Source organism: Phaenicophaeus curvirostris, chromosome 29, assembly GCF_032191515.1.
Source record: "Phaenicophaeus curvirostris isolate KB17595 chromosome 29, BPBGC_Pcur_1.0, whole genome shotgun sequence".
Taxonomy (NCBI): Eukaryota; Metazoa; Chordata; class Aves; order Cuculiformes; family Cuculidae; genus Phaenicophaeus; species Phaenicophaeus curvirostris.
In genome coordinates, this window is record NC_091420.1 from 954,072 (window position 1) to 976,910 (window position 22,839).

Genomic DNA, 22,839 nt, shown 5'->3' on the forward strand with positions numbered 1-22,839 from the left:
CAGCGGCCGCCCGCTGCCAGCGCCCCGCGCCGCGATTGGTCTCCACCCCCCTTCAATTTGATTGACAGGCGGCTGAGCCAATAGCGCGGAGAGCGCTGCTGCCGGGGGCGGGGCGGCGGCTCACGGGAGCCAATGGACGGGCTTGGCGTTTGATTGACAGCTGGATGAACCAATGGGAAACGGGAATTTGCTGGCGGGGGCGGGGCGGTGGCGCGCGGGAGCCAATGGGCGGGCGCGTTGTTGGGGGTGGGGGGCGCGTCCCGGCGGGGTCTGAGAGCGGCGGGCATTGTGCGGGGCGGCGGCGCCATGAGGTGCGGGGAGGGGCTGGGGGGACGTGGGGGGCACCCCCGGGGATGGGGCCGGGCTGGGGGCGCCAGGACGAGGCGGGGGAACCCCTGGGGTAGGGATCGGGCTGGGGGGTGGGGCGGGGACAGGGCTGAGGGGACCCTGAGGGCCTTGGTGGTGCAGGGACAGGGCTGGGGGGGGCCCTGAGGGGCAGGAGGGGACACAGGGGCACCCACAGTGATGGGACTGGGCTGGGGGGGGGACCTGAGGGGCAGGAGGGGACACAGGGGCACCTCCAGTGATGGGATTGGGCTGGGGAGGGGCCTGAGGGGCAGGAGGGGACACAGGGGCACCCCCAGTGATTGGACTGGGCTGAGGGGGGGGGCAGAGAGTCAGTAGGGGACACAGAGGTACCTCCAGTGATGGGACTGGGCTGGGGGTAGCCTTGAGGGCCAGGAGGGGACACCGGGGCACCCCCAGTGATGGCACTGGGCTGGGGAGGGGCGTGAAGGGCAGGAGGGAGGGGACACAGGAGCACCCCCAGTGATGGGACTGGGGGTGGCCCTGAGGGGCAGGAGGGGACATAGGGGCACCCCCAGTGATGGGACTGGGCTGGGGGCGGGGCCTGAGGGGCAGGAGGGGACACAGAGGCACCTCCAGTGATGGGACCGGGCTGAGGGGGGGGGCCTGAGGGGCAGGAGGGGACACAGGGGCACCCCCAGTGTGGGGCATTATGGGGGGGTGCCCTGAGGGGCAGGAGGGGACACAGGGGCACCCCTTGAGCAGGGGACAGGCTGTGGGAGCCCTGGGAGGCAGGCACGGGGGACCCTCAGTGTGGGTGGGGATGAGGAACCCGCCCCGACCGCGTTTGCTCTCCAGTGACACCGTTTCCCTTCTCTCTTCCGCAGGGGCGACAGAGGCAGAGGCCGCGGTGGACGCTTTGGTTCCAGGGGAGGCTCTGGGCAACTCTGGCTCCTGCTGGGGGGTGGCTCTCAGCGTGCCAGGCTTAGGGGATGGGGTGGCAGCCGCCCCCGTGGCGCTGCCGGCGTGCAGGGACTGGGCTTCAGTGGGCAGAGCAGCTCAGGTAGCGGCCAGGAGTAGCGGGAGTTGGGGGGCAGCCCCTCTGGGCTTGGTTTGGGGGTGCAGGGGAGCCCCCGGTGCCCGGCCACTGACCGCTGGCACCGGGGTGGCTACGGGAGTGGGGTTAGGAAGAACCTGTCCTGTTTCTGTAAGGCCTTCCTCGCGTCTTCTCTGCGCAGCGGTGATGCAGAGGGGGGTACAGGCAGCCCCCCCAGAGAATAAAGGGCTTTTTTTTCTCTCTCCCTTAGGTTCCGGCCCTTTGTGCCGCACATCCCCTTCGATTTCTATGTCGTGAGTAACTCTCCCCTCCTGAGCTGTTGCAGGCCTTTTCCTTGTGTCCTAACAACCCGACTCCAATGGTTTGACTTCTCTTAGCTTAGTGGGAGCAAAGGAGCTCACAGAGAATGCTCCTGGCTCAGTAATTAAGCCAGAATAGATCCTTTCGCTGTTGAACACTGGTGGCACAATGGATGCTGAGGGATAATCACAGTAAAGGGACACCCCGATTGAGGTTTTTCTGCTTTTTAAGGCCCCTGAGTGCCGTCAGCTCTTGGGAACACAAACCCCAAGGAGGAGGGTCAGCTCCCACTCCAGACGCCGTGAGCTCCATCACAGCAGCTGGAAATCTCCAGCCATCTGCTGCAAGAGGGTGTTCTTCTTAATTGACTATAATACAGTTCATAAACCCCCTCTTGGCAGAGCTGTTCTTAAATGAGATCTGCCCTGTCTCACACCCTGTAGACGCCAAAAGCTCACTGGCAGCTCGTCTGTGATTCCCGATGACCTTTCCATCGTGCTTTTCACTTTTACAGTTTCACATTATCCTAAGGGAGGGAGGGCGAGCAGCGCCATATGCTCGCACCGCGCTCTGATGGGAAGAGCAGGTCATCAGAGAATCAAATAATGGAATAGATTTTGCTAACGAGTGGATGGAAACAAAAGTTGTTTTTTCTCAGGCGTTGCAGTCTGCTCTCTGCTCCTGTTTCAGTGCGAAATGGCTTTCCCCCGCGTAAAACCGGCTGCCGATGAAACTGCCTTCAGTGAGGCCTTGCTGAAGAGAAACCAGGATCTCGCTCCGACTGCTGCTGAACAGGTCTTGTGCTGAAAGTTGTCTTAAATTCTTTGGCTTGGATGTTGGAGATCGCAGAGTCATAGAACCATAGAATGCCTAGGTTAGGAAATACCTTTGAAATCATCAGGTCCAACTGTACCTGTCCACTACTAAATCATATCTCTGAGCACCAAACCTACCCATCTTTTAAACACCTCCAAGGATGGGGACTCAACCACCTCCCTGGCAGCTGTTCCAGTGCTTGAGAACCCTTTGAGTGAAGAAGCTTTTCCTGATGTCCAATCAGAACCTGCCCTGGTGCAGCTTGAGGCCGTTCCCTCTCATCCCATCACCTCTCACTTGGGTGAAGAGACTAACACCCACCTCTCTGCAACCTCCTTTCAGGCAGTTGTAGAGAGAACAAGGTCTCCCCTCAGCCTCCTCTTCTCCAGGCTGAACAACCCCAGGTCCCTCAGATGCTCCTCATAACCCTTGTTCTCCAGCCCCTTCGTCAGCTTCGTTCCCTTCTCTGGATGCGCTCCAGGACCTCAGAGAGTGTAGTCGCTACTGGTCTAACAACTAATTGCTTCATTTGGAATCATTTGGACAGTGATTTTTAAATAAATTTCTTTTATCGGTTTATTTATTGTGGATCTGTCTGCGCTGTGTAACATAAGATTATCCCAGGTTACACCGGACAACTGGTAACAGCACCCTTCTCCAATTCCTTTCCAGGCTTCCATTCTTTCTCTGGTGACCAAAATAAACAACGTGATTGACAATTTAATTGTGGCGCCAGGAACGTTTGAAGTGGTGAGTCCCAAAGTGGGGAGCTTGGAAAGAGCTCTGGTGGGAGATGATTTGGTGTGAGGGGTGCTGGCGCTCCAGCTACCGACTCAGAGTGGATTAAGGATTCATCCCGACTCCCAGAAATACAGCACGTGCATTAAATTCCTTTTTCCTTGGCTGTTTCCAACAGCAAATCGAGGAGGTTCGCCAGGTTGGTTCCTACAAGAAGGGCACCATGATGACAGGGCACAACGTGGCTGATCTGGTGGTGATCCTGAAAATCTTACCCACCCGTGAGTAACAACCAGGCAGCTGCTGACAGAACAGCAGCGCTCAGCCCCGCTCCAACCACCTCTTCTCCTCCTTCTCCCTAGTGGAAGCTGTGGCGGCCTTGGGGAACAAAGTCGTGGAGAGCCTGAGAGCGCAGGACCCCAGCGAAGGTGGGACGCTCTCCTCTGCCACGTGGGTTTGAGAGGGACATAGATACGGGGCAGTTTTCAGCTTTGGCTGAAGGGAATGGTGTCCTGCTGAGATCTGTGGGCTTTCCTGCATTCCCAAGTGCCAGAAAGGTTTCCTGGTCACTCTGTGAGGAATTCTTGATCTTTCTCTCCAGTCCTGACCATGCTGACCAATGAGACCGGCTTTGAGATCAGCTCGGCTGACGCAACAGTGAAGATCCTCATCACCACGGTGCCACCCAATCTCCGCAAGCTGGATCCTGAGCTGCACTGTAAGAGCCTGGCTTGCTCTGTGCCTCACACAAACGTTCACTGGGGCTGGAAGATCCATCTGGGATCCCCTGGCTCCCACCTACTTGCCTTTCCGTTGAACAACCAGCGATTTCTGCTTTTTTTCCAGTGGACATCAAGGTGCTGCAGAGCGCCCTGGCGGCCATCAGGCACGCTCGCTGGTTCGAGGAGAACGCCTCGCAGTCCACGTGAGTTTGGCCTCCAGCGGGAACTGATTCCCTGAGGCCTGGTGGGAATCATCTCAAGGAAAGCTGTTCCCGCAGCAGGAGGGTGCGTGGTGCCTTACGGACCCTCCTGCCGTCTCATCTCCTCCAGGGTGAAGGTCTTAATCCGGCTGCTGAAAGACCTGAGGATTCGGTTCCCTGGCTTTGAGCCCCTCACGCCATGGATTCTGGACCTGCTGGTGCGAGCATGTGGGGAGCGCTGGTGGCGTGCGGAACCTGCGCATCCCGGGGCTCCGGCAGCAGCGGGAACTGGGATTCTTAACCTTTCTTTGGAGGAAGCCGCCCTCATCCTCAACTCTTTCCTTTTTCCCCTCCTCAGGGCCACTACGCCGTGATGAACAACCCCACCAGGCAGCCCCTGGCTCTCAACATCGCCTACAGGTTCGTTGCCGTTTGCTTCACTCCTAAAAATTCTCATTGTCCTCCCAGATTGGAACCTGCTGGATATTAGTTGTGGCATCTCAAGCCTGGAAGGGACCTGGAGCAGAGCAGACTCCTCCTGTAGATGTGTTCATCGCAGTCTTTCTGGCTGGAATGGTTGTTTCTAACCAGGGAGGATTCTAACCCGGGTATCTGCTTCTAATCCAAAATACCTTATCCCGTAGGCGCTGCCTTCAAATCCTGGCGGCAGGGCTCTTCCTGCCTGGATCCGTCGGCATCACTGATCCCTGCGAGAGCGGAAACTTCCGAGTCCACACGGTTATGACCCTGGAACAACAGGTGAGCCGCTTTGGCTGCCACGGGAGAGGGGCTTGGAGCCCGTTCTGGCTCTGACTCTTCCCGTCTCGGCAGGACATGGTGTGCTACACCGCGCAGACCCTCGTCCGCATTCTCTCACACGGAGGCTACAGAAAAATCCTCGGCCAGGAGGGCGATGCCAGCTGTAAGTGGGGTCAGAACCACGTGGGATTTTCCTCCACACAGGCTGCTGACCTCTTGGTGGGGAACGGTTTCTGCGTTCCTGGAGAACGTTCAGGGCTCCCAAGGGGAAGTGGGATGGGGAAGGGGCTTCTCCACGCTGTCCAAGGTCACCCTGAGCCCCTTTTCTTGCAGACCTGGCTTCCGAAATGTCCACATGGGACGGGGTGATAGTGACGCCTTCCGAGAAGGCTTACGAGAAGCCTCCAGAGAAGAAAGAAGGAGAAGAGGAAGAAGAGAATCAGGAAGAGCAAGCTACGGGTGAGGAGGAGGAGAGCATGGAGACGCAGGAGTGAGTTGCCCAGGTACAGCCTGTCGTTCCCAAGGCCTGGAAGAAGGAATTTGGGCTGGGAAGCCAAGCAGAGGCCTGAGCTCGTCCCCCGTCCCTTGTACCTGTTTTTATAAGTTGCACATTAAAGTTTTCCCCTGTTTAGAGTGCGTCTGGGTTGTTCAGTAGACACACATCACAGAACAGTCCAGACAGGGGTCCTGAAACCAGAAGGATCCCACCTGGGGATGGCTGCTCGCTCCCTGGTTCTGCTCCTCAGACACACCCAGGCTCTGGGAGCGTTACAGACCCACGCTCGAGTTTATTCCAGCACCTACAAATCTGGTAATACAGTTCAGGGCCTCCGGGTTCCCTCAGCTGCAGCCTCACTGCACAGGACCCCCGGCCCGCTCCCGCGCCGCAGAACCGTCCCAAACTCGAGCTGGTTTGCCTGCTGATCCCCCAAATCAAGACGCAAGTGAGGTTGGATGCTGCACGTCTGAACTGCAGAGCGCGGGCTGGGTTGGCAGCTCCCGTGTCACAACCTGACAGCAGTTTAGCAATCTTCGGAGATAAAAAAATACCCCGGTTTGGCTCCTCGCGAGTGCGCTACCCGCTCCCATCACCAAGCCCGCGCTGCTGTCCTTAGGGAATCGCCCCCATCGCCGTCCTGGGCTGCTCTGGCGCAGCTCCCGGGGCTGTCGGCGCTGCGGCAGGGCTCTCACTTGCCGGGCAGGCCCTGGGGGTAGCCACCCGCTGCCTCCAGCATCACCTTCCTCCGCATGGTCTCCTTGGCCACGCTGTGGTTGAGCCTCCGCAGCCGTTCCTGCGTGGGGAGCAGCGTCCGTCAGCATCGGGGAAGGGCTGGGCTTCCCCCCCACCCCAAACCCACTGCGCCCCCCGCGCAGGACCCAGGTTCCCCGTGCTGACCTGCGCGTTCTGCAGGATGTTGTTAACCAGCACGACCCTGCGCCGGGCGTTGAGCAGCTTCTTCACGTAGGGATCGAGGTCCAGTGCCACTTTCTGGTCCTCATTGATGCGGCAGAGCTCTGGGGAGAGGGCGGAGGGTGGGAAAGAGTCGGGGGACCCCCGGGGATGGGACAGGAACGGGATGGGGGGCAGACCCAGGGGAGGGAATGGGGAGCAAATCCAGGGGTTGGGATGGGTTAGGATGGGGCACAGAACCAGGGAATGGAATGGGAGGCAGACCTAGGGGAGGGGACAGGACGAGGGACAAACACAGGGGACGGGATGGGAGGCAGACCCCGTGCCTCTCACCTGTGGCCAGGCTGTCGATGTGCTCCCGCAGCTCCACTTGGCTCTCCCTGCAGAGCAGACCGATCCGTAGCCAGGACAAAGCCCTTGATCCCAAATCTACAGCCCCAAACCCACCCCAATTCCTCCTCCTACAAGGAAACTGCTCCAAATACTCCCCCCATAGCCATTTTCAGCTCCCCCAACCCAGCTATGCCCCCCCCAGCCTGGGGATCTGCCCCCATCACCCCCACCCACCACCCCCCAGCTCCAAACCCCTCAAACCCCCACCCAGTCGCCCCTAAGGCTCCTCTCAAGCGCTCCAAAACCTCCTCATGTCCCCCAAAACGCCTCCAGCGCCGTGCCTGCCCCTCAGCCCCACTCCCACCACGGTACCTGCTCCTCAGGCCCCCCCAGCCCCATTGCCCTCAGCTGCCCTTGGGTTTACCCTCTTCTCCTGGGGTCTCCTCTCCTCCTGCCCCTCTCCCTTCTCTCCTTCCCCCCTCAGCTTCCCTATCCTCCCTTCCCACCTCCACTCTCATTCCCCCTTATATTCTCCTACCCTCCTCTCCTCCCCTTCCCCATCACCTCCTCCTCCTCCCCCATCGCCTCCCCTTCTCTTCCCTCCCTCCCCCCACCTCCTCCTCCTCCCCCATCGCCTCCCCTTCTCTTCCCTCCCTCCCCCACCTCCTCCTCCTCCCCCATCGCCTCCCCTTCTCTTCCCTCCCTCCTCACCTTCTCCCTACCCCGTCCTTTCCTCCTCTTCCCTCTCACCCCTTCCCCATCACCTCCCCCTCCTCCCCTTCCCTTCTCCTTCCCTCCCCTCTCCCCCCTTCCTCATCACCTTCCCTCCCCTCTCCCCCCCTTCCTCATCACCTTCCCTCCCTCCTCCCCCTCTCCCCTTCTTCCCCCTCCTCCTTCCCCATCGCATCCCCCTTCTCTTCCCTCCCTCCTCCCTTTCTCTTCTTCCCCTTCCCTCCTTCCTCCTCCTCCCCATCACCTCCCGTTCTCTTCCCCCTCCTCCTTCCCCATCGCATCCCCCTCCTCTTCCCTCCCTCCTCCCTTTCTCTTCTTCCCCTTCCCTCCTTCCTCCTCCTCCCCATCATCTCCCCTTCTCTTCCCTCCCTCCTCACCTTCTCCCTACCCCACCTTTTCCTCCTCTTCCCTCTCACCCCTTCCCCATCACCTCCCCCTCCTCCTCTCCTTCCCTCCCCTCTCCCCCTTCCCCATCACCTTCCCTCCCTCCTCCTCTCCCCTTCTTCCTCCTCCTCCTTCCCCATCACCTCCCCCTTCTCTTCGCTCCCTCCTCCCCTTCCCTCCTTCTTCCTCCTCCTCCTTCCCCATCGCCTCCCCCTGCTCTTCCCTCCCTCCTCCCCCTCTCTTTTCCCCCTTACTCTCCTCCTCTCCCCTTCTCTTCCCCCCCTCCTCCCCTTCCCTCCTTCCCCTTTCCTCTTCTCTCCTCTTCTTCCTCCTGCTCCTTCCCCATCGCCTCCCCCTTCTCCTCCCTCCCTCCTCTCTCCTTCTTCCTCCTCCTCCTTCCCCATCGCCTTCCCCTTAACTTCCGTCCCTCTTCCTCCTCTCCCTCTTCCTCCTCTCCCTCTTCCTCCTCTCCCCTTCTTCCTCCGCCTCCTTCCCCATCGCCTCCCTCTTCTCTTCCTCCCTCCTGCCCTATCCCTCCCTCCTTCCTCCTTCCTCCTCTCCTCCTCTCTGCTTCTTCCCCTTCCTCCTTCCCCATCCCCTCCCCCTTAACTTCCGTCCCTCTCCTCTCCCCTGTCCCCTCCCCGGCCCCCTCACCTCACGGCGTGCACGTGCCCGTCGAGCTGCCGCACCGCGGGCCTCAGGAACTGCAGGAGCCCCTCCGCGAACAGCTCCCGGGCCGCCGGGCCCGCCCCGCCGCCTCCGCCCGCCGCCATCTTCGCGCCGCGGGGGCCGCTGGGAACGGAAGTTCGCAAAGGGCGGGAAAGAGACGCGGCGGGGACTTCCGCACCTCCCGCCCGCGACGCGGGGGATGCTGGGAAGTGTAGTTCTCAAGGGCGGGAAAGCCTTGGGAGATCGGCTTTGCCCCTGCGCCGCGGGGGATGCTGGGAGATCATAGAGTCACGAATCACCGGGCTGGAAGGGACCCGCTGGATCATGGAGTCCAACCATTCCCATCAATCACTAACCCATGTCCCTCAGCACCTCGTCCACCCGGCCCTTAAACCCCTCCAGGGAAGGGGACTCAACCCCCTCCCTGGGCAGCCTCGGACACTGCCCAATCACACTTTCCATGAAAGATTTTTTCCTGCTGTCCATCCTGACCCTCCCCTGGTGGAGCTTGAGGCCATTCCCTCTCGTCCTGGCCCCTGGCCCTTGGGAGAAGAGCCCAGCTCCCTCCTCTCCACAACCTCCTCTCAGGGAGTTGCAGAGAGCAATGAGGTCTCCCCTCAGCCTCCTCTTCTCCAGGCTAAACCCCCCCAGCTCTCTCAGCCGCTCCTCTTCTTCTCCAGCCCCCTCCCCAGCTTCGTTGCTCTTCTCTGCACTCGCTCCAGAGCCTCAACATCCTTCTTGTGGGGAGGGGCCCACAACTGACCCCAGGATTCGAGGAGCGCTCTCCCCAGGGCCGAGGCCAGAGGGAGAAGAACCTCCCTGGCCCTGCTGGCCACGCCGGGTCTGATCCAAGCCAAGATGCCTTTGGCCTTCTTGGCCCCCTGGGCCCCTGCTGGCTCCTGTTCAACCAACCCCCCCAGGTCCTTCTCCTCCAGGCAGTTTCCAGCCAGACTTCTCCTAGGCTGGAGCTGCTCAGGGTTGTTGTGCCCCAAGTGCAGGACCCGCCATTTGGCCTCGTTAACCCTCCTGCGTTGGTCTCAGCCCATGGATCCAGCCTGTTCAGATCCCTTTTGCACCCAAACCCCTGGCCGGCTGGTGGCTTGTGAAGAGGGGGAAGCAGCACAGAAACTAACCTCGTCCTGTGCTGCATCCAGAGCCGTGGGAGCAGCAGGGAGGGAGGGGATTCTGCCCCTCTGCTCTGCTCTGAGAGACCCACTGGAGCTTGTGTCCAGCTCTGGAGTCCTCAGCACAGGGAGGACCTGGAGCTGCTGGAGTGAGTCCAGAGGATCAGAGATGATCAGAGATGATCCAGTGCCTGGAGCACCTCCTGTACGAGACAGGCTGGGAGAGTTGGGGTTTTTCAGCCTGGAGGAGAGAAGGCTCTGGGAGAACTTAGAGCAGCTTCCAGTGCTGAAAGGGGCTCCAGGAAAGCTGGGGAGCTGCTCTGGATCAGGGAGAGGACAAGGGAACGGTTTTGAGCTGCAAGAGGGGAGATTGAGATGAGATCTTGGTTAGAAATGTTTTGGTGTGAGGGTGAGGAGGCCCTGGCCCAGGTTGCCCCATCCAATCATGGAATCCTGGAATGGTTTGGGTTGGAAGGGACCTCAAAGCCCACCCAGTTCCTGCCATGGGCAGGGACACCTCCCACTGCATCAGGGGCTCCAAGTCCCATCCAGCCTGGCCTCACACCTCTCCAGGGATGGGGCAGCCACGATGACTCGGGGCAGCCTGCGCCAGGGCCTCCCCCTCCACATCTCAACCCCTCGCCATTTCCCATCCATTTCAGCCATCGTGGATGAACTGACACCGACCATGTTCCTCTTTAGGAGCCTCACGGACGGCACTAGGATTTTCTGGCCATATCACCCATTCATCCACTTCCACAAATCCCACCTTTTGTGAGCCCTTCCCCCCCACCCATCTCTTCCATCACCCATCCTGCTCCTTCCTCCCAGATTCACAGGTTTTAACTCTGCTCTTGTACCCAGGAGCGCTTAGGATGTCAGGAATGTGTTTCCAGCCTCCCGGTACATGATATTCCTAGGATTTCTTGACAAGGAGGTGCTGCTGCTCTTGCGGAACACCAGCTCCGGCTGCGGAAAGTCCAGGCGCGCGGAGCAGCTCTCGCTCCTGCTAATCCTGATAAGAATGGTGCTGAGATTAGGGGCTATTCCTAGAGGGATGGAGCTAAAAGGGGCTGCGCGGAGCAGAGCCAGCGCTTCGGCGCTGTCACATCCCTATTTATAGGACATAGATAATTGAGTAAATCCTGCCTTTCACTTCCAATTAAGCAACTCCCCTTTTCCTCATCAAGTCACCTCCTCATCAAGTTCCTCGTCTCTTGGGCACTGAGGTGACCCGTGGGGATCCTGTTTTAAATTCAATTTCCTTGGTCAGAATCCTTTGGATCTTCTTCGGAAAGAGGGAAGAGAGGCTGAGGTACTTTGCATACAAAGAGTTCTGTGGTTTTGATGGTTCCAGATTCCTCTGGAAAAAACTGATCGAACTCCTTGTATTCATACTGCCCCGACCTCACTTAAGGCACCCGCAGGGGAATCGCAGCAAGTCCAACTTGTGTTCAGCTCTGGAGTCCCCAGCCCAGGCAGGACCTGGAGCTGTGGGACAAGTCCAGAGGAGGCCATGGAGATGATGTGAGGGCTGGAGAACCTCCTGTACGAGGCCAGGCTGGGAGAGTTGGGGTTGTTCAGCCTGGAGAAGAGGAGGCTCCATAGAGACCTTAAAGCTGCACCCAGTGCTGAAAGGGGCTCCAGGAAAGCTGGGGAAGGGCTCTGGATCAGGGATAGGATGATGGAGAATGGTTTTGAGCTGCAAGAGGGGAGATTGAGACAAGATCTTGGGGAGAAATGTTTTTGTGTGAGGGTTTGGGAGACCCTGGCCCAGGTTGGATGGAGCAGTGGTGGCTGCTCCATCCCTGGAGGGGTTCAAGGCCAGGTTGGATGGGGCTTGGAGCCCCTGATCCCGTGGGAGGTGTCCCAGTGGGAGTGGATGGGCTTTGAGGTCCCTTCCTACCCAACCCTTTCCATGACTCTGATCTTCCACCACAGCGTTATTTCCTCCTCAATAACTACAAGTCACTCTGTTTTGCTGCCTTGGGAACATCGCCTGCCTCTCGGGCTGGACCGCAGTAGGTCCTGTGGTTTCCTGTTGGCCGTGGCAAACGAGCACACTTCGTTATGCAGAATGCTTTGCTTCACCTCATTATTTTTTCATCATCTCATTGTTCTTCCCCTTTTAACGACTACGTGGGGAGAAAGCAAAGAAACAAGGAGAGATCCCGAAGCGTAGACACTGTCTTTTGGAAACCTCATACAACTGTTTGTTACGTGGAGTTAATTTAGCTCTGCGTAAGGGTTTGGGGAATGATGAGTGAGTTTTAAGACAAGAAAAGCACTTTCATAGCCCTGCGGCCAAGGGATTTAAAAATCCTCTTGACAGCTCAGACCAGAGCTGAGTGGTCGAGTCTGAGTCCAGCAGAAAAGAATCCCTGGGTCCCATCCGGGTGCTCCCTCATCACATAGAATTATAGAATGGTTTGGGTGGGAAGGGACCTCAAAGATCCACCCCTGCCATGGGCAGGGACACCTCCCGCTGGATCAGGGGCTCCAAGCCCCATCCAACCTGGCCCTGAACCCCTCCAGGGATGGGGCAGCCACCACTGCTCGGGGCAACCTGTTCCTGTTCCTCCCCACCCTCATTGTGAAGAAATTCCTCCTTATGTCCAGTCTAAACCTGCCCCTCTCCAGTTTACACCTGTTGCCCTATGTCCTGTCACTCCAGGCCTTTGGAAACAGCCCCTCCTCGGCTTTTCTGGAGCCCCTTCAGGTACTGGAAGCTGCTCTAAGGTCTCCTCAGAGCCTTCTCTTCTCCAGGCTGAACAACCCCAACTCTCTCAGCCTGGCCTCATACGGGAGGTTCTCCAGCCCTCACATCATCCTTGTAGCCTCCTCTGCACTCATTCCAACAGCTCCATCTCCTTCTCATGTTGAGGATTCCAGAACTGGACACAATCCTCCAGATGAGGTCTCAGCAGAGAGGAGCAGAGGGGCAGAATCCCCTCCCTCCCTGCTGTTCACGCTGCTCTTGGTGCAGCCCAGGACACGGGTGGTTTCTGGGCTGTGAGCGCACGTTGCCGGCTCCTGTCGAGCTTCTCATCAACCACCCCCAAGTCCTTCTCCTCGGGGCTGCTCTCATCACATCCTCCCCAGCCTGGATTGACACCAGGGATTGCCCCGACCCAGGTGTAGGACCTTGTCCTTGGCCTTGTTGAACCTCACGAGGTTCCCACAGCCCCACTGCTCCAGCCTCTCCAGGTCCCTCTGGAGAGGGATGTAGCAAGTCCACCACTCGGCTTGTTGTCATCTTCCACTAAACTGAAATGATTTCTACGCCAAGCCCTGGTGGTCCTGGGCTGCCAAGTGCCTCGCTTTGCTTCTCCACTGTCCTGGCGATGTTGCCATCTGCTCCTCTGCTTTGATCCCCCTCCCCTCCAATCCCTGATCCTCCTTATGGCACTCTTCTCCTTTATCCCAACAGCCCCCAGCAAATCCAGGCCAGTCACCGCACTCGGTCAGGACCGGGCTTTAATCTCCCTTTGTATCCATGATGTAAAGAGCCGTAACGGTGCATCTCGCTGACGGCGCCGTAAGGACAACGGGTGTTCTCTGCTGCGTGAGCGCCCTGGTGCCCAGCCCTGCACCGGGCATCGATTCTGCTGGCAACCGGAGCTTCAGAAGAAAGGGAAAACCACCACGTTTTGCCTGGTTACGTGAATCATAGAATCCTGGAATGGTTTGGGTTGGAAGGGACCTCAAAGCCCATCCAGTCCCACGCCTGCCATGGGCAGGGACACTTCCCACTGCATCAGGGGCTCCAAGCCCCATCCAACCTGGCCTTGAACCCCTCCAGGGATGGAGCAACCTGGGCCAGGGCCTCCCCACCCTCACAGGAAAACATTTCTCCCTAAGGTCTCATCTCAATCTCCCCTCTTGCAGCTCAAACCCATTCCCCTTGTCCTGTTCTCAGCACAGGAAGGACCTGGAGCTGTTGGAACGAGTCCAGAGGAGGCCACAGAGATAATATGAGGGCTGGAGAACCTCCTGTACGAGGCCAGGCTGGGAGAGTTGGGGTTGTTCAGCCTGGAGAAGAGAAGGCTCCAGGGAGAGCTTATAGTGACCTTCCAGTACCTGAAGGGGCTACAAGAAAGGTGGGGAGGACCTTTCTACAAAAGCTTGGAGTGATAGGATGAGGGGGAATGGTGTAAACTGGAGAGGGGCAGATTTAGACTGGACATAAAGAAGAATTTCTTCACAATGACAGTGAGGAGGCCCTGGCCCAGGTTGCCCAGAGCAGTGGTGGCTGCCCCATCCCTGGAGGGGTTCAAGACCAGGTTGGATGGGGCTTGGAGCCACTGATCCAGTGGGAGGTGTCCCTGCCCATGGCAGGGGTGGGACTGGATGGACTTCAAGGTCCCCTCCAACCCAATCCATTCCATGATTCTGTCCCTGCACTCCTTGATCCAGAGCCCCTCCCTAGCTTTCCTGGAGCCCCTTTCAGCACTGGAAGCTGCTCTAAGTTCTCCTCAGAGCTTTCTCTTCTCCAGGCTGAACAACCCCAACTCTCCCAGCCTGTCCTCGTACAGGAGGTTCTCCAGCCCTTACATCATCTCCGTGGCCTCCTCTGGGCTCGCTCCAACAGCTCCAGGTCCTTCCCGTGTTTAGGACAGCGGGGTCACCTCACGCAGTTTGCACAGGGGCATGTCCAGGTGGGGTTGGATCTGTCTGGAGGTGGAGACTCCACATCCTCCTTGCGCAGCCTCGTCCAGGGCTCCAGCATCTGCACCAGAAAGAATATTTTCCCCCTGTCTAGGTGGAACTTCCTGGCCTCCAGTTTGTGCCTGGTGCCCCTTGTCCAATTGCTGGGCACCACTGAGCAGAGTCTGGCCCCTGGCGCAGACCAGGACACCTCAGCATGGATCTGGACACCTCAACATGGAGTGGAACACCTCAGCATGGACCAGGACACCTTGGCATGGAGCGGGACACCTCAACATGGACCAGGACACCTCAACATGGAGTGGAACACCTCAGCATGGACCAAGACACCTTGGCTTGGACCAGGACACCTCAACCATGGACTGGGACACCTCAACATGGACCTGGACACCTCAACATGGACCGGGACACCTCAACCATGGACCGGGACACCTTGGCACAGACCAGGACACCTCAACCATGGACCGGGACACCTCGGCATGGACTGGAACCCTGGTGAACACTCTGTCCGTTCCATCCCGGCTCCTCTCGGCCGGTGATGTGACAAACAACCCTTTTGTGAGCGACACAAACAAGGCGCGGGGGCCGGCGAGGAACAAAGGCCGTGATTCAGCGCTGGATCAGCTGAACGCTGCGTGACGGCCGCGCCGCGGCTCCCTCCTGGGGATTTGCCACCGGCCACCACGGCCCCAAACCGCCAGATCCTTGTGGCCACCAGCCCCCTTCTCCCACTTTTCACCAAGGAACTGCATCCACGGAGCAGAAGGTTGAGCGGGAGATGGCCCAGAGCTCTACCAGCGTTTCCCGGCACCGCACGGCACAGCTCGGCTCTGCCGGAGCGCCGGGAAATATCCCAGGGGCACATTGTCTGCGTGTTTTGCCCACGGCAAGGGGAATGCCGCCCCACACGGCTCCGGCCGCCCCACACGGCATCGTCCAGCTGCGCCGTGGGGCGAGGGAGAGGCGGCTTTGCCAGGGAGGGAAACCAATTCCCACGGAGAATCCGTCTGGAGGGAACCAGCGCCGTCCCCACAGCCGCTGGGATAATGGGGGGCTGCCCCATAGAGAGGAATTCTGCCCCATAGAGCTTCTGCCCCATAGCGAGGGATCTGCCCCATAGAGCTTCTGCCCCATAAAGGGGTTCTGCCCTACAGAAGGATTCTAGCCCCAAACATGGGGCTCTGCCCCATAGAGGGGGCTCAGCCCCCCACGGGGTTCAGCCCTACAGAAGGATTTCAGTCCCACACAGGGGGTTCAGCCCCACACTAGCCGTGCCCCACACTGGGATCTCAGCCCCACTGAGGGATTTCAGCCCCATAAAAGGGGCTCAGCCCCATAGAGGGCGTTCAGCACAGAGGGGTCTCAGTCCCACTCAGGGCTCTGCCCCACACTGGCTCAGCCCCACAGAAGGATTTCAGCCCCACACACTGTGCCCTGCCCCACATTGGGCTCAGCCCCACACTGGCTTAGCCCCACACTAGGCCCTGCCCCACACCCTGGGCCCAGCCCCGCGCTGAGCTCAGCTCCCCATGGCTCAGCCCCATACTGAGCTCAGCCCCACACCGAGCTCAGCCCCACACTAGGCCCTCCCCCACACCCTGGGCCCAGCCCCACACTAGATCAGCCCCACACTGAGCTCAGCCCCACACCCTGGGCCCAGACCCACACTAGATCAGCCCCGCACTGAGCCCAGCCCCACACTGAGCCCAGCCCCACACTAGATCAGCCCCACACTGAGCTCAGCCCCACACTCTGAGCCCAGCCCCACACTGAGCCCAGCCCCACACCCTGGGCCCAGCCCCACACCAGCCCAGCCCCACACTAGCTCAGCCCCACACCCTGGGCCCAGCCCCACACCAGCCCAGCCCCACACTAGCTCAGCCCCACACTGGGCCCAGCCCCACACTAGCTCAGCCCCACACCAGCTCAGCCCCACACTGAGCCCAGCCCCACACTAGATCAGCCCCACACTGAGCTCAGCCCCACACCCTGGGCCCAGCCCCACACTCTGAGCTCAGCCCCACACTGAACCCAGCCCCACACTGAGCTCAGCCCCACACCCTGGGCCCAGCCCCACACTGAGCTCAGCCCCACATCCTGAGCCCAGACCCACACTAGCGCAGCCCTGCACTGAGCTCAGCCCCGCACAGGCCCAGCCCCACACCCTGAGCCCAGCCCCACACTGAGCTCAGCCCCACACTGAGTTCAGCCCCACACCCTGGGCCCAGCCCCACACAAGATCAGCCCCGCACTGAGCCCAGCCCCACACTGAGCCCAGCCCCACACACTGAACTCAGCCCCACACCCTGTGCCCAGCCCCACACTAGATCAGCCCCACACTGGGCTCAGCCCTACACCCTGGGCCCAGCCCCCCCACACTGAGCCCAGCCCCACACTGAGCCCAGCCCCACACTAGCTCAGCCCCACACTAGCTCAGCCCCACACTGGGCCCAGCCCCGCACTGGGCCCAGCCCCACACTAGCTCAGCCCCACACTGAGCCCAGCCCCACACTGAGCCCAGCCCCACACTAGCTCAGCCCCACACTAGCTCAGCCCCACACTGGGCCCAGCCCCGCACTGGGCCCAGCCCCACACTAGCTCAGCCCCACACTGGGCCCAGCCCCGCACTGGGCCCAGCCTCACACTGAGCTCAGCCCCGTACAGGCCCCGCCCCCTCTGGCCCCGCCCCCTCTGGCCCCGCCCCGCCCCGTGCTCTCCCCAAACCGCTCCGGGCAGGAACGGCGGCTCCGCTCGGGGCTCCGGGAGCGCCGGCCGCGGCCTCCCCGGCTCGGACCCCGCGCAGGTAACGGCGCCGACCCCTCGACCCCCACCCCCGACCACCCCCCCCGGCGCCCCGAGACCCCAACCGAGCCTCCCCCGCATCCCCGGGCTGAGCCCCTCCCGCACCCCCAGACTCACGCCCGTTCCGGGCACCGAGTTCCTCCAAACCCCCACACTCAGCCCCCCCTGAGCCCCCGGACTGAGCCCTCCCCTTTCCAGCACCGAGGCCTCCCCGAACCCCCAATTTTAACCCCCCTGAACCCCAGGAGACTGAGTCCCCCTGAACCCCCAGACTGAGCCCCCCCCATCCTAGGTGCAGAGTACCCCCTGAACCCCCAGACTCACCCCCCCAGCCTAGATACAGAGTTCCCCCCAAACCCAGCTCCCCTTGAACCCCCGGGCTGAGCCCCCCCCCCCCTTTTCCAGGCACTAAGTCCCCCCTGAACCTCCAATTTCAGCCTTCCCAAACCCCAGGAAACTGAGTCCCCCCATAATCCCCAGGCTGAGCCCCCCATCCCAGCCCCCCCATAACCCCCAGACTAAGCCTCCCATTCTAGATACCAAGTCTCCCCAAACCCCAAAACTCAGCCCCCCCTGAACCCCCAGACTGAGCCCCCCCCATCCTAGATACCGAGTCCCCCCTGAACCCCCAGACTGAGCCCCCCCATCCTAGATACCGAGTCCCCCCTGAACCCCCAGACTGAGCCCCCCCATCCTAGATACTGAGTCCCCTCTGAACCCCCAGACTGAGCCCCCCCACATCCTAGATACCTAGTTTGGGGGGGACTCAGTGCCTGGGTGGTTCATCTCCAGGGTTTGGGGGGAACTCAGTACTTGGGGGGGGCTTATCTCCAGGATTTTGGGGGGGACTCAGTGTGTGGGGGGGCTCATCTCCGAGGTTTGGGGGGGACTCAGTGCGTGGGGGGCTCATCTCCAGGATTTGCAGGGGGTTCATCTCCAGGATTTTGGGGGGACTCAGTGCCTGGGGAGGCTCATCTCCAGGATTTTGGGGGGGACTCAGTGTGTGGGGGGGCTCATCTCCAAGGTTTGGGGGGGGACTCAGTGTGTGGGGGGCTCATCTCCAGGATTTGCAGGAGGTTCATCTCCAGGATTTTGGGGAGGCTCATCTCTGGACTTTTGAGGGGACTCATCTCCAGGGTTTGTGGGGGGTTCATCTCCAGGATTTGGGGGGGACTCAGTGTGTGGGGGGCTCGTCTCCAGGATTTGGAGGGACTCTGTGCCTGGAAGGGGGTGCTGAGCCCGTTTTGCCCCATCGCTCTGCTCTCCTTGGGCTCCGAGAGGCTGTGATGGTGCAGGGCTGGTAAAATACTCCCGCTTTTGGTGATTTTGGACCCAAGAATTCCCTGGTGACTCGCTTAGCGTGGGCCAAACCACTTGCCATCTGGAAATCCGTACGGGTTTGTGTTTTGCGTTTGGGCTTTGCCGGCCTCCTCCTGCGCAGGGTTTCGCTGCGAAGCTGCTCTCTTATTCCACGTGCGGCGTGGCGATCGGGCTGAGGCTGGACTCGGGGCGCTCGGCTCTGCCGTCCGAGCTTATAAACAACTCCGACAGTTTCCCCGACTTAATCTCGGGAGGAGAGGGAGTTTCTCGTCCGGCTAATTACAGGTTTTGCCTCTGGACTCCGTATGCTTTCCTCGTGGGCGAGGAGGCTGGCGGTGACTCACCGGCTCGAGCATCTCTGACAATCCCATGCTTAAGGGAAACGTCTTTGCGCCGACGGACGCTCCGTCGTGGGAGTCGCTTACGCAAGGAGCTCGGTAACGGGACGGAGCCTCCCAGGAGGCAGCTGGGGCTCCTTCTCGCACCAGCAGAGCCGCGTGTGTCCCTGGGCCTTTCCGCTTACCTGGTGGGGAAATGGGTGCACGCCGCGATGCGTCGTTAACGTCGTCCGATGACTTTCACCTTTGACTCGTTGGGCTGATGAAGAACGTCATCGTCAACTTAAGTCACGTCGCCGGGAAAGCCGAACCTGACAACTTAAATTCTCCACGTTGGGTCGTCGATAGCGTCAGATTTCTTCTCCCTGACCCTGCCGTGCAATCGTAGAATCGCTAGGTTGGAAAGGACCCACTGGATCATCGAGTCCAACCATTCCCATCAATCACGAAACCCAGCGCTCCGATTCACACGCTGCAGTTGGAATCTGGTTTGGATTCACCTTCTCCTGCGCCTGGCGTGGAACTCGGCGGTTCCCATCTTTGAAAAGCCGCACTCTTTGCTGTGATACAGGCTTTGAAGCATCGTGGCAATTTTTTTCTTTGCCCCATCCTTTCTTCTTGGTGTTTCAAATCCCAAGCAGCCTTGCGGTGCTGACGGTGAGGCGATTCCGGAGGGGAAAAGCTATCGTTTCACGGGATTCCGAAAGGAAATGGACAGCTAGCACGGTGGCATCGCAGCTTAAACCCGTGGGGACCACGCTTCTGATCGTGAATTGGTCTGGTGCAGCGAGCAAAACGTTTTCTTCCCAGAAAATAGGGATATTCCTGATGGAAAGTGTATTGGTGAAGTGCCTTGAGTGGCAGGTGTCTGCAGGGTGTTGATTTTTAGGGAAAAGGGGATGTTGAACTGCTCGAAGGTGCATTTTTATGTGCTGAAGGGATGAGCTGACAGAGGGGAGGCAGCACGGTTGCTCGTGGCTTTGACGTTGGACCCTTCTGGAAGGAACACGTGGATTGGAAGAGTCGGCTTCTGCAGCCGGGTGCTCTCCCAGAGTGTCTGTAGGTGTGGGACGCCGGTCAGGTCCCGTGCGTGCAAATCCCTGCTGGAATAGAGGGAGGCAGGGGATGCAGAAGGAATTATGCCCCAAAATGCTTCTGAAGGCAAGGACCGTGGTCTTTCCAGTGCCTCCATTTCTGCTGAGCAGCAGCTATGGATTTACCAGGCAAGAAGAGAGCTGGGTGCAAATAGCCCAGGGAGAAAACGATGCTTAACAGGGTAGGAAGCAACAAAGCTGGGGAGGGGGCTGGAGAAGAAGAGGAGCGGCTGAGAGAGCTGGGGGGGTTTAGCCTGGAGAAGAGGAGGCTGAGGGGAGACCTCATTGCTCTGCAACTCCCTGAGAGGAGGTTGTGGAGAGGAGGGAGCTGGGCTCTTCTCCCAAGGGCCAGGGGACAGGACGAGAGGGAATGGCCTCAAGCTCCACCAGAGGAGGGTCAGGCTGGACAGCAGGAAAAGATTTTTCCTGGAAACTGTCACTGGGCAGTGTCCGAGGCTGCCCAGGGAGGGGGTTGAGTCCCCTTCCCTGGAGGGGTTTAAGGGCCGGGTGGACAAGGTGCTGAGGGACATGGGTTAGTGATTGATGGGAATGGTTGGACTCGATGATCTGGTGGGTCTCTTCCAACCTGGTGATTCTAGGATTCTAAGATCAGCCTGGCCTGGTTTGTGGAGCTGCTGGTTCCAAGCATCCCTCCAGGAGTGCCGGGTGCTCCCGCAGAGCCAGGGCTTGTGTTGGAAATAGCAGCAGCTTGGTTTCGGCAGGTGGGTTTGTCTCAGACTGAATTCCCTTGCGTGCGGCTGCTGGGAAAGCTGTGTTTGTTTTAGGTGTGTGCCTGGCAGCCGGCTGGACGAGGAAGGGAGAGGGAGCTGGGTTGTTTTGCGACAGTGAGAGTCCTTGGGTGTGTAACTCGTCCCGAGAGCGGGTGCTGTGGTGCTCGTCGAACAATTTAACAGAGGAAGAAGCTCAAGCTCCAGCAGAGGAGGGTCAGGCTGGACATTAGGAAAAAATTTCACAGAAAGGGTGATTGGGCAGTGTCCGAGGCTGCCCAGGGAGGGGGTTGAGTCCCCTTCCCTGGAGGGGTTTAAGGGCCGGGTGGACGAGGTGCTGAGGGACATGGGTTAGTGACTGATGGGAATGGTTGGACTTGATGATCTGGTGGGTCTTTTCCAACCTGGTGATTCTATGATTTTATGGAACTCTGCTTTGTGTAACCGCTTCTTCACCTCTGTTCTTGGTGTTGATCCTCGGTTCTGCACTGCCTGGGCTCCTCACCGTCTGCCCCCTGTCCCTAAGGGAAAGCCGAGGTTTGGGGCTTATCCTGAAAACTTCAGACCTGCTTGAAAGAGGAGCAGATAAATGAGTGATGGTGATGATGCGGGTAGAGTATCGGATTAATGAATTATGCTGGAGAGTCTGCTGGCGTTCACAGGGCTTGGGAGCTCCTGTGCAGCTGCTGGTGCGCTCCTCGGCCTGAATTTTGGAATAATCATCGAATCATGGAATAGTTTGTGTTGGAAGGGACCTCGAAGCCCATCCAGTCCCACCCCTGCCATGGGCAGGGACACCTCCCACTGCATCAGGGGCTCCAAGCCCCATCCAGCCTGGCCTTGGACACCTCCAGGGATGGAGCAACCTGGGCTAGGGTCTCCCCACCCTAACAGCAAAACATTTCTCCCTAAGACCTCATCTCAATCTCCCCTCTTCCAGCTGCAAACCATTCCACTCCTCCTATCCCTGCCCTCCCTGATTCCACAGGCTGCTCATCCCCTCTATTTTTTGATAGGAATGGTTGGACTCGATGATCCGGTGGGTCTTTTCCAACCTGATGATTCTGTGATTCTATGATTCTATTTACACGTATTTCCCTTGCGAACCGGCTCCGTTTTTGCATCCGCGATGCTGTCCCTTTGGACTGAAGGAGCTGATGTGCTTGCAGGTTTTCCTGCACCTCCCTTTTCACCAGGAATAACTGGGCTTCCATCTACCCGTCTTGTTTTTTTGCCCCTGGATGGAGCGAGCGCTCCCTGCTCCGTATCCCGTCCTGCGCAGCGCCCGCTTGGAGCTTAGTGCCTATAATAAAGGGATTGGGTCAGGTCAGGTTCAGCGTGGCGGCGCTAATCCCGCTCCCTCTCGGCTCTTCTGCGGGCGTTAGGTAACCTCGCGGCGTCGGGGCAGGGGTGCTGGGACCCGCTGTCCCGGGAAAGAGGAGAAAGTGAGGAGCCACCCTCGGGGACCTTCCCATCCACGTGAGTGGCTTTTGTTGCTCGTAGCTGTTCTCCTAAATAAAGAGCAGGGCTTGGTCAGCTCCAGGTGCTTCTGGTGCCGTAGGGAGCGAGCTGGCCATGCTCTGCTCCACGTGAGGCTTTGGGGCTGCCAGCTCTGGGTGGTTTTGGGTTAGGAGTGGCTTTTTGGGTGTAGGGTTTGGTTTAGGAGTTCGTTACGTTTCAGGTCGCTGCCTTCCTGGTGGGAGCTTGCTTTGAAGAGCTCTGCAAAAGCCACTGGGTGGCTCGGACCACGGGGAGCAAAAAGCTGCTGGCAAAATGATCCCTCATAGATTTTGACATCTCCTGGTGCTCATCCAAAGGTGGCAGAGGGCTTGGAGATCCCCTTGTCCTTCAAGATCCTCTTGTCCTTCTGCCCACACAGCTGGGATGGGGTGGAGGTGCCCGGCTAGGGTCGTGCGCTCACTCGGAGCCACTGGGACTGGAGTCCCAGAGCCACAGCTCCTGCCCTCGTCAGAAAATTGTGGAGTGACTCCAGGGAAGGAGGTGTCGCGGCTTTGTGCTCCTAAAATATTTCTGGAAGAACCTTTTTAAACATAACAAAAGCCGCTTGCAACACAGGAGTTCCTGATCAATGCTTTGTTTTGTCATTAGCCCTCAGAAATATCTGAGTTTTCCCGAAGTGCGTGTTTTTAACATGATTGAGATTTTAACAAAATAAAGTTAAAGCCCCTCAAAGTTACAATCTTGGAACTCAAAGTCCACCTTTCCTGTCCAGCGGATTGCATCCAGTGAAATGCTGATTTAGTGAAGTGTGCTTGGTGACTTCCATGGAATTACGGAATGGTTTGGTTGGGAAGGGACCTCAAAGCCCATCAGTCCC

The 22,839-nt window shown here is 59.2% G+C and overlaps 3 protein-coding genes across 4 annotated transcripts in view; 2 read left to right on the plus strand and 1 right to left on the minus strand.

Annotated features, from left to right (window-relative positions):
• The first annotated feature begins 268 nt into the window (after nt 1–268).
• ILF2 (interleukin enhancer binding factor 2) lies at nt 269–5,529 on the plus strand. 2 transcript variants are annotated; one of them, XM_069878665.1, is made up of 14 exons: nt 269–311; nt 1,194–1,233; nt 1,612–1,656; nt 2,354–2,458; nt 3,152–3,229; nt 3,396–3,498; nt 3,580–3,645; nt 3,819–3,935; nt 4,064–4,142; nt 4,270–4,357; nt 4,498–4,559; nt 4,784–4,898; nt 4,971–5,061; nt 5,232–5,529. In XM_069878665.1, the coding sequence occupies exons 1-14, from the start codon at nt 307–309 to the stop codon at nt 5,390–5,392; spliced, it is 1,155 nt and encodes a 384-aa protein (XP_069734766.1). In that variant the 5' UTR covers nt 269–306; the 3' UTR covers nt 5,393–5,529. The 2 variants fall into 2 exon arrangements, with proteins under 2 accessions (XP_069734766.1, XP_069734767.1); XM_069878666.1 differs by lacking the exon at nt 269–311 and having other exon boundaries at nt 1,211–1,235; nt 1,613–1,656.
• A 137-nt stretch (nt 5,530–5,666) lies between these two features.
• On the minus strand, nt 5,667–8,547 carry SNAPIN (SNAP associated protein). Its single transcript, XM_069878679.1, has 4 exons — nt 8,413–8,547; nt 6,643–6,689; nt 6,295–6,413; nt 5,667–6,190 (listed from the first exon to the last, which is right to left on the minus strand). Exons 1-4 carry the CDS (start codon nt 8,529–8,531, stop codon nt 6,086–6,088), a joined length of 390 nt encoding a protein of 129 aa, XP_069734780.1. The 5' UTR covers nt 8,532–8,547; the 3' UTR covers nt 5,667–6,085.
• Nucleotides 8,548–16,967: 8,420 nt separating this feature from the next.
• The window catches only part of OTUD7B (OTU deubiquitinase 7B), a 41,292-nt gene continuing 35,420 nt past the window's right edge, over nt 16,968–22,839 (plus strand). Inside the window, exon 1 of the mRNA XM_069878633.1 lies at nt 16,968–17,022. The gene's annotated coding sequence lies outside the window, so the exon portion shown is untranslated. The remainder of the gene's footprint in view (nt 17,023–22,839) is intronic.

What these genes read in the sequence shown, in the direction of transcription:
- ILF2 (XM_069878665.1), top strand. An exon ending in CATGGATTCTGGACCTGCTG is followed by an intron (nt 4,358 to 4,497) that starts GTGCGAGCATGT and finishes TCCCCTCCTCAG; the next exon opens with GGCCACTACGCCGTGATGAA. An exon ending in TTATGACCCTGGAACAACAG is followed by an intron (nt 4,899 to 4,970) that starts GTGAGCCGCTTT and finishes CCGTCTCGGCAG; the next exon opens with GACATGGTGTGCTACACCGC.
- SNAPIN (XM_069878679.1), bottom strand. Translation starts at nt 8,531, where the DNA reads ATGGCGGCGGGCGGAGGCGGCGGGGCGGGCCCGGCGGCCCGGGAGCTG. An exon ending in CATCGACAGCCTGGCCACAG is followed by an intron (nt 6,414 to 6,642) that starts GTGAGAGGCACG and finishes CCCTCTCCCCAG; the next exon opens with AGCTCTGCCGCATCAATGAG. An exon ending in ACATCCTGCAGAACGCGCAG is followed by an intron (nt 6,191 to 6,294) that starts GTCAGCACGGGG and finishes CTCCCCACGCAG; the next exon opens with GAACGGCTGCGGAGGCTCAA.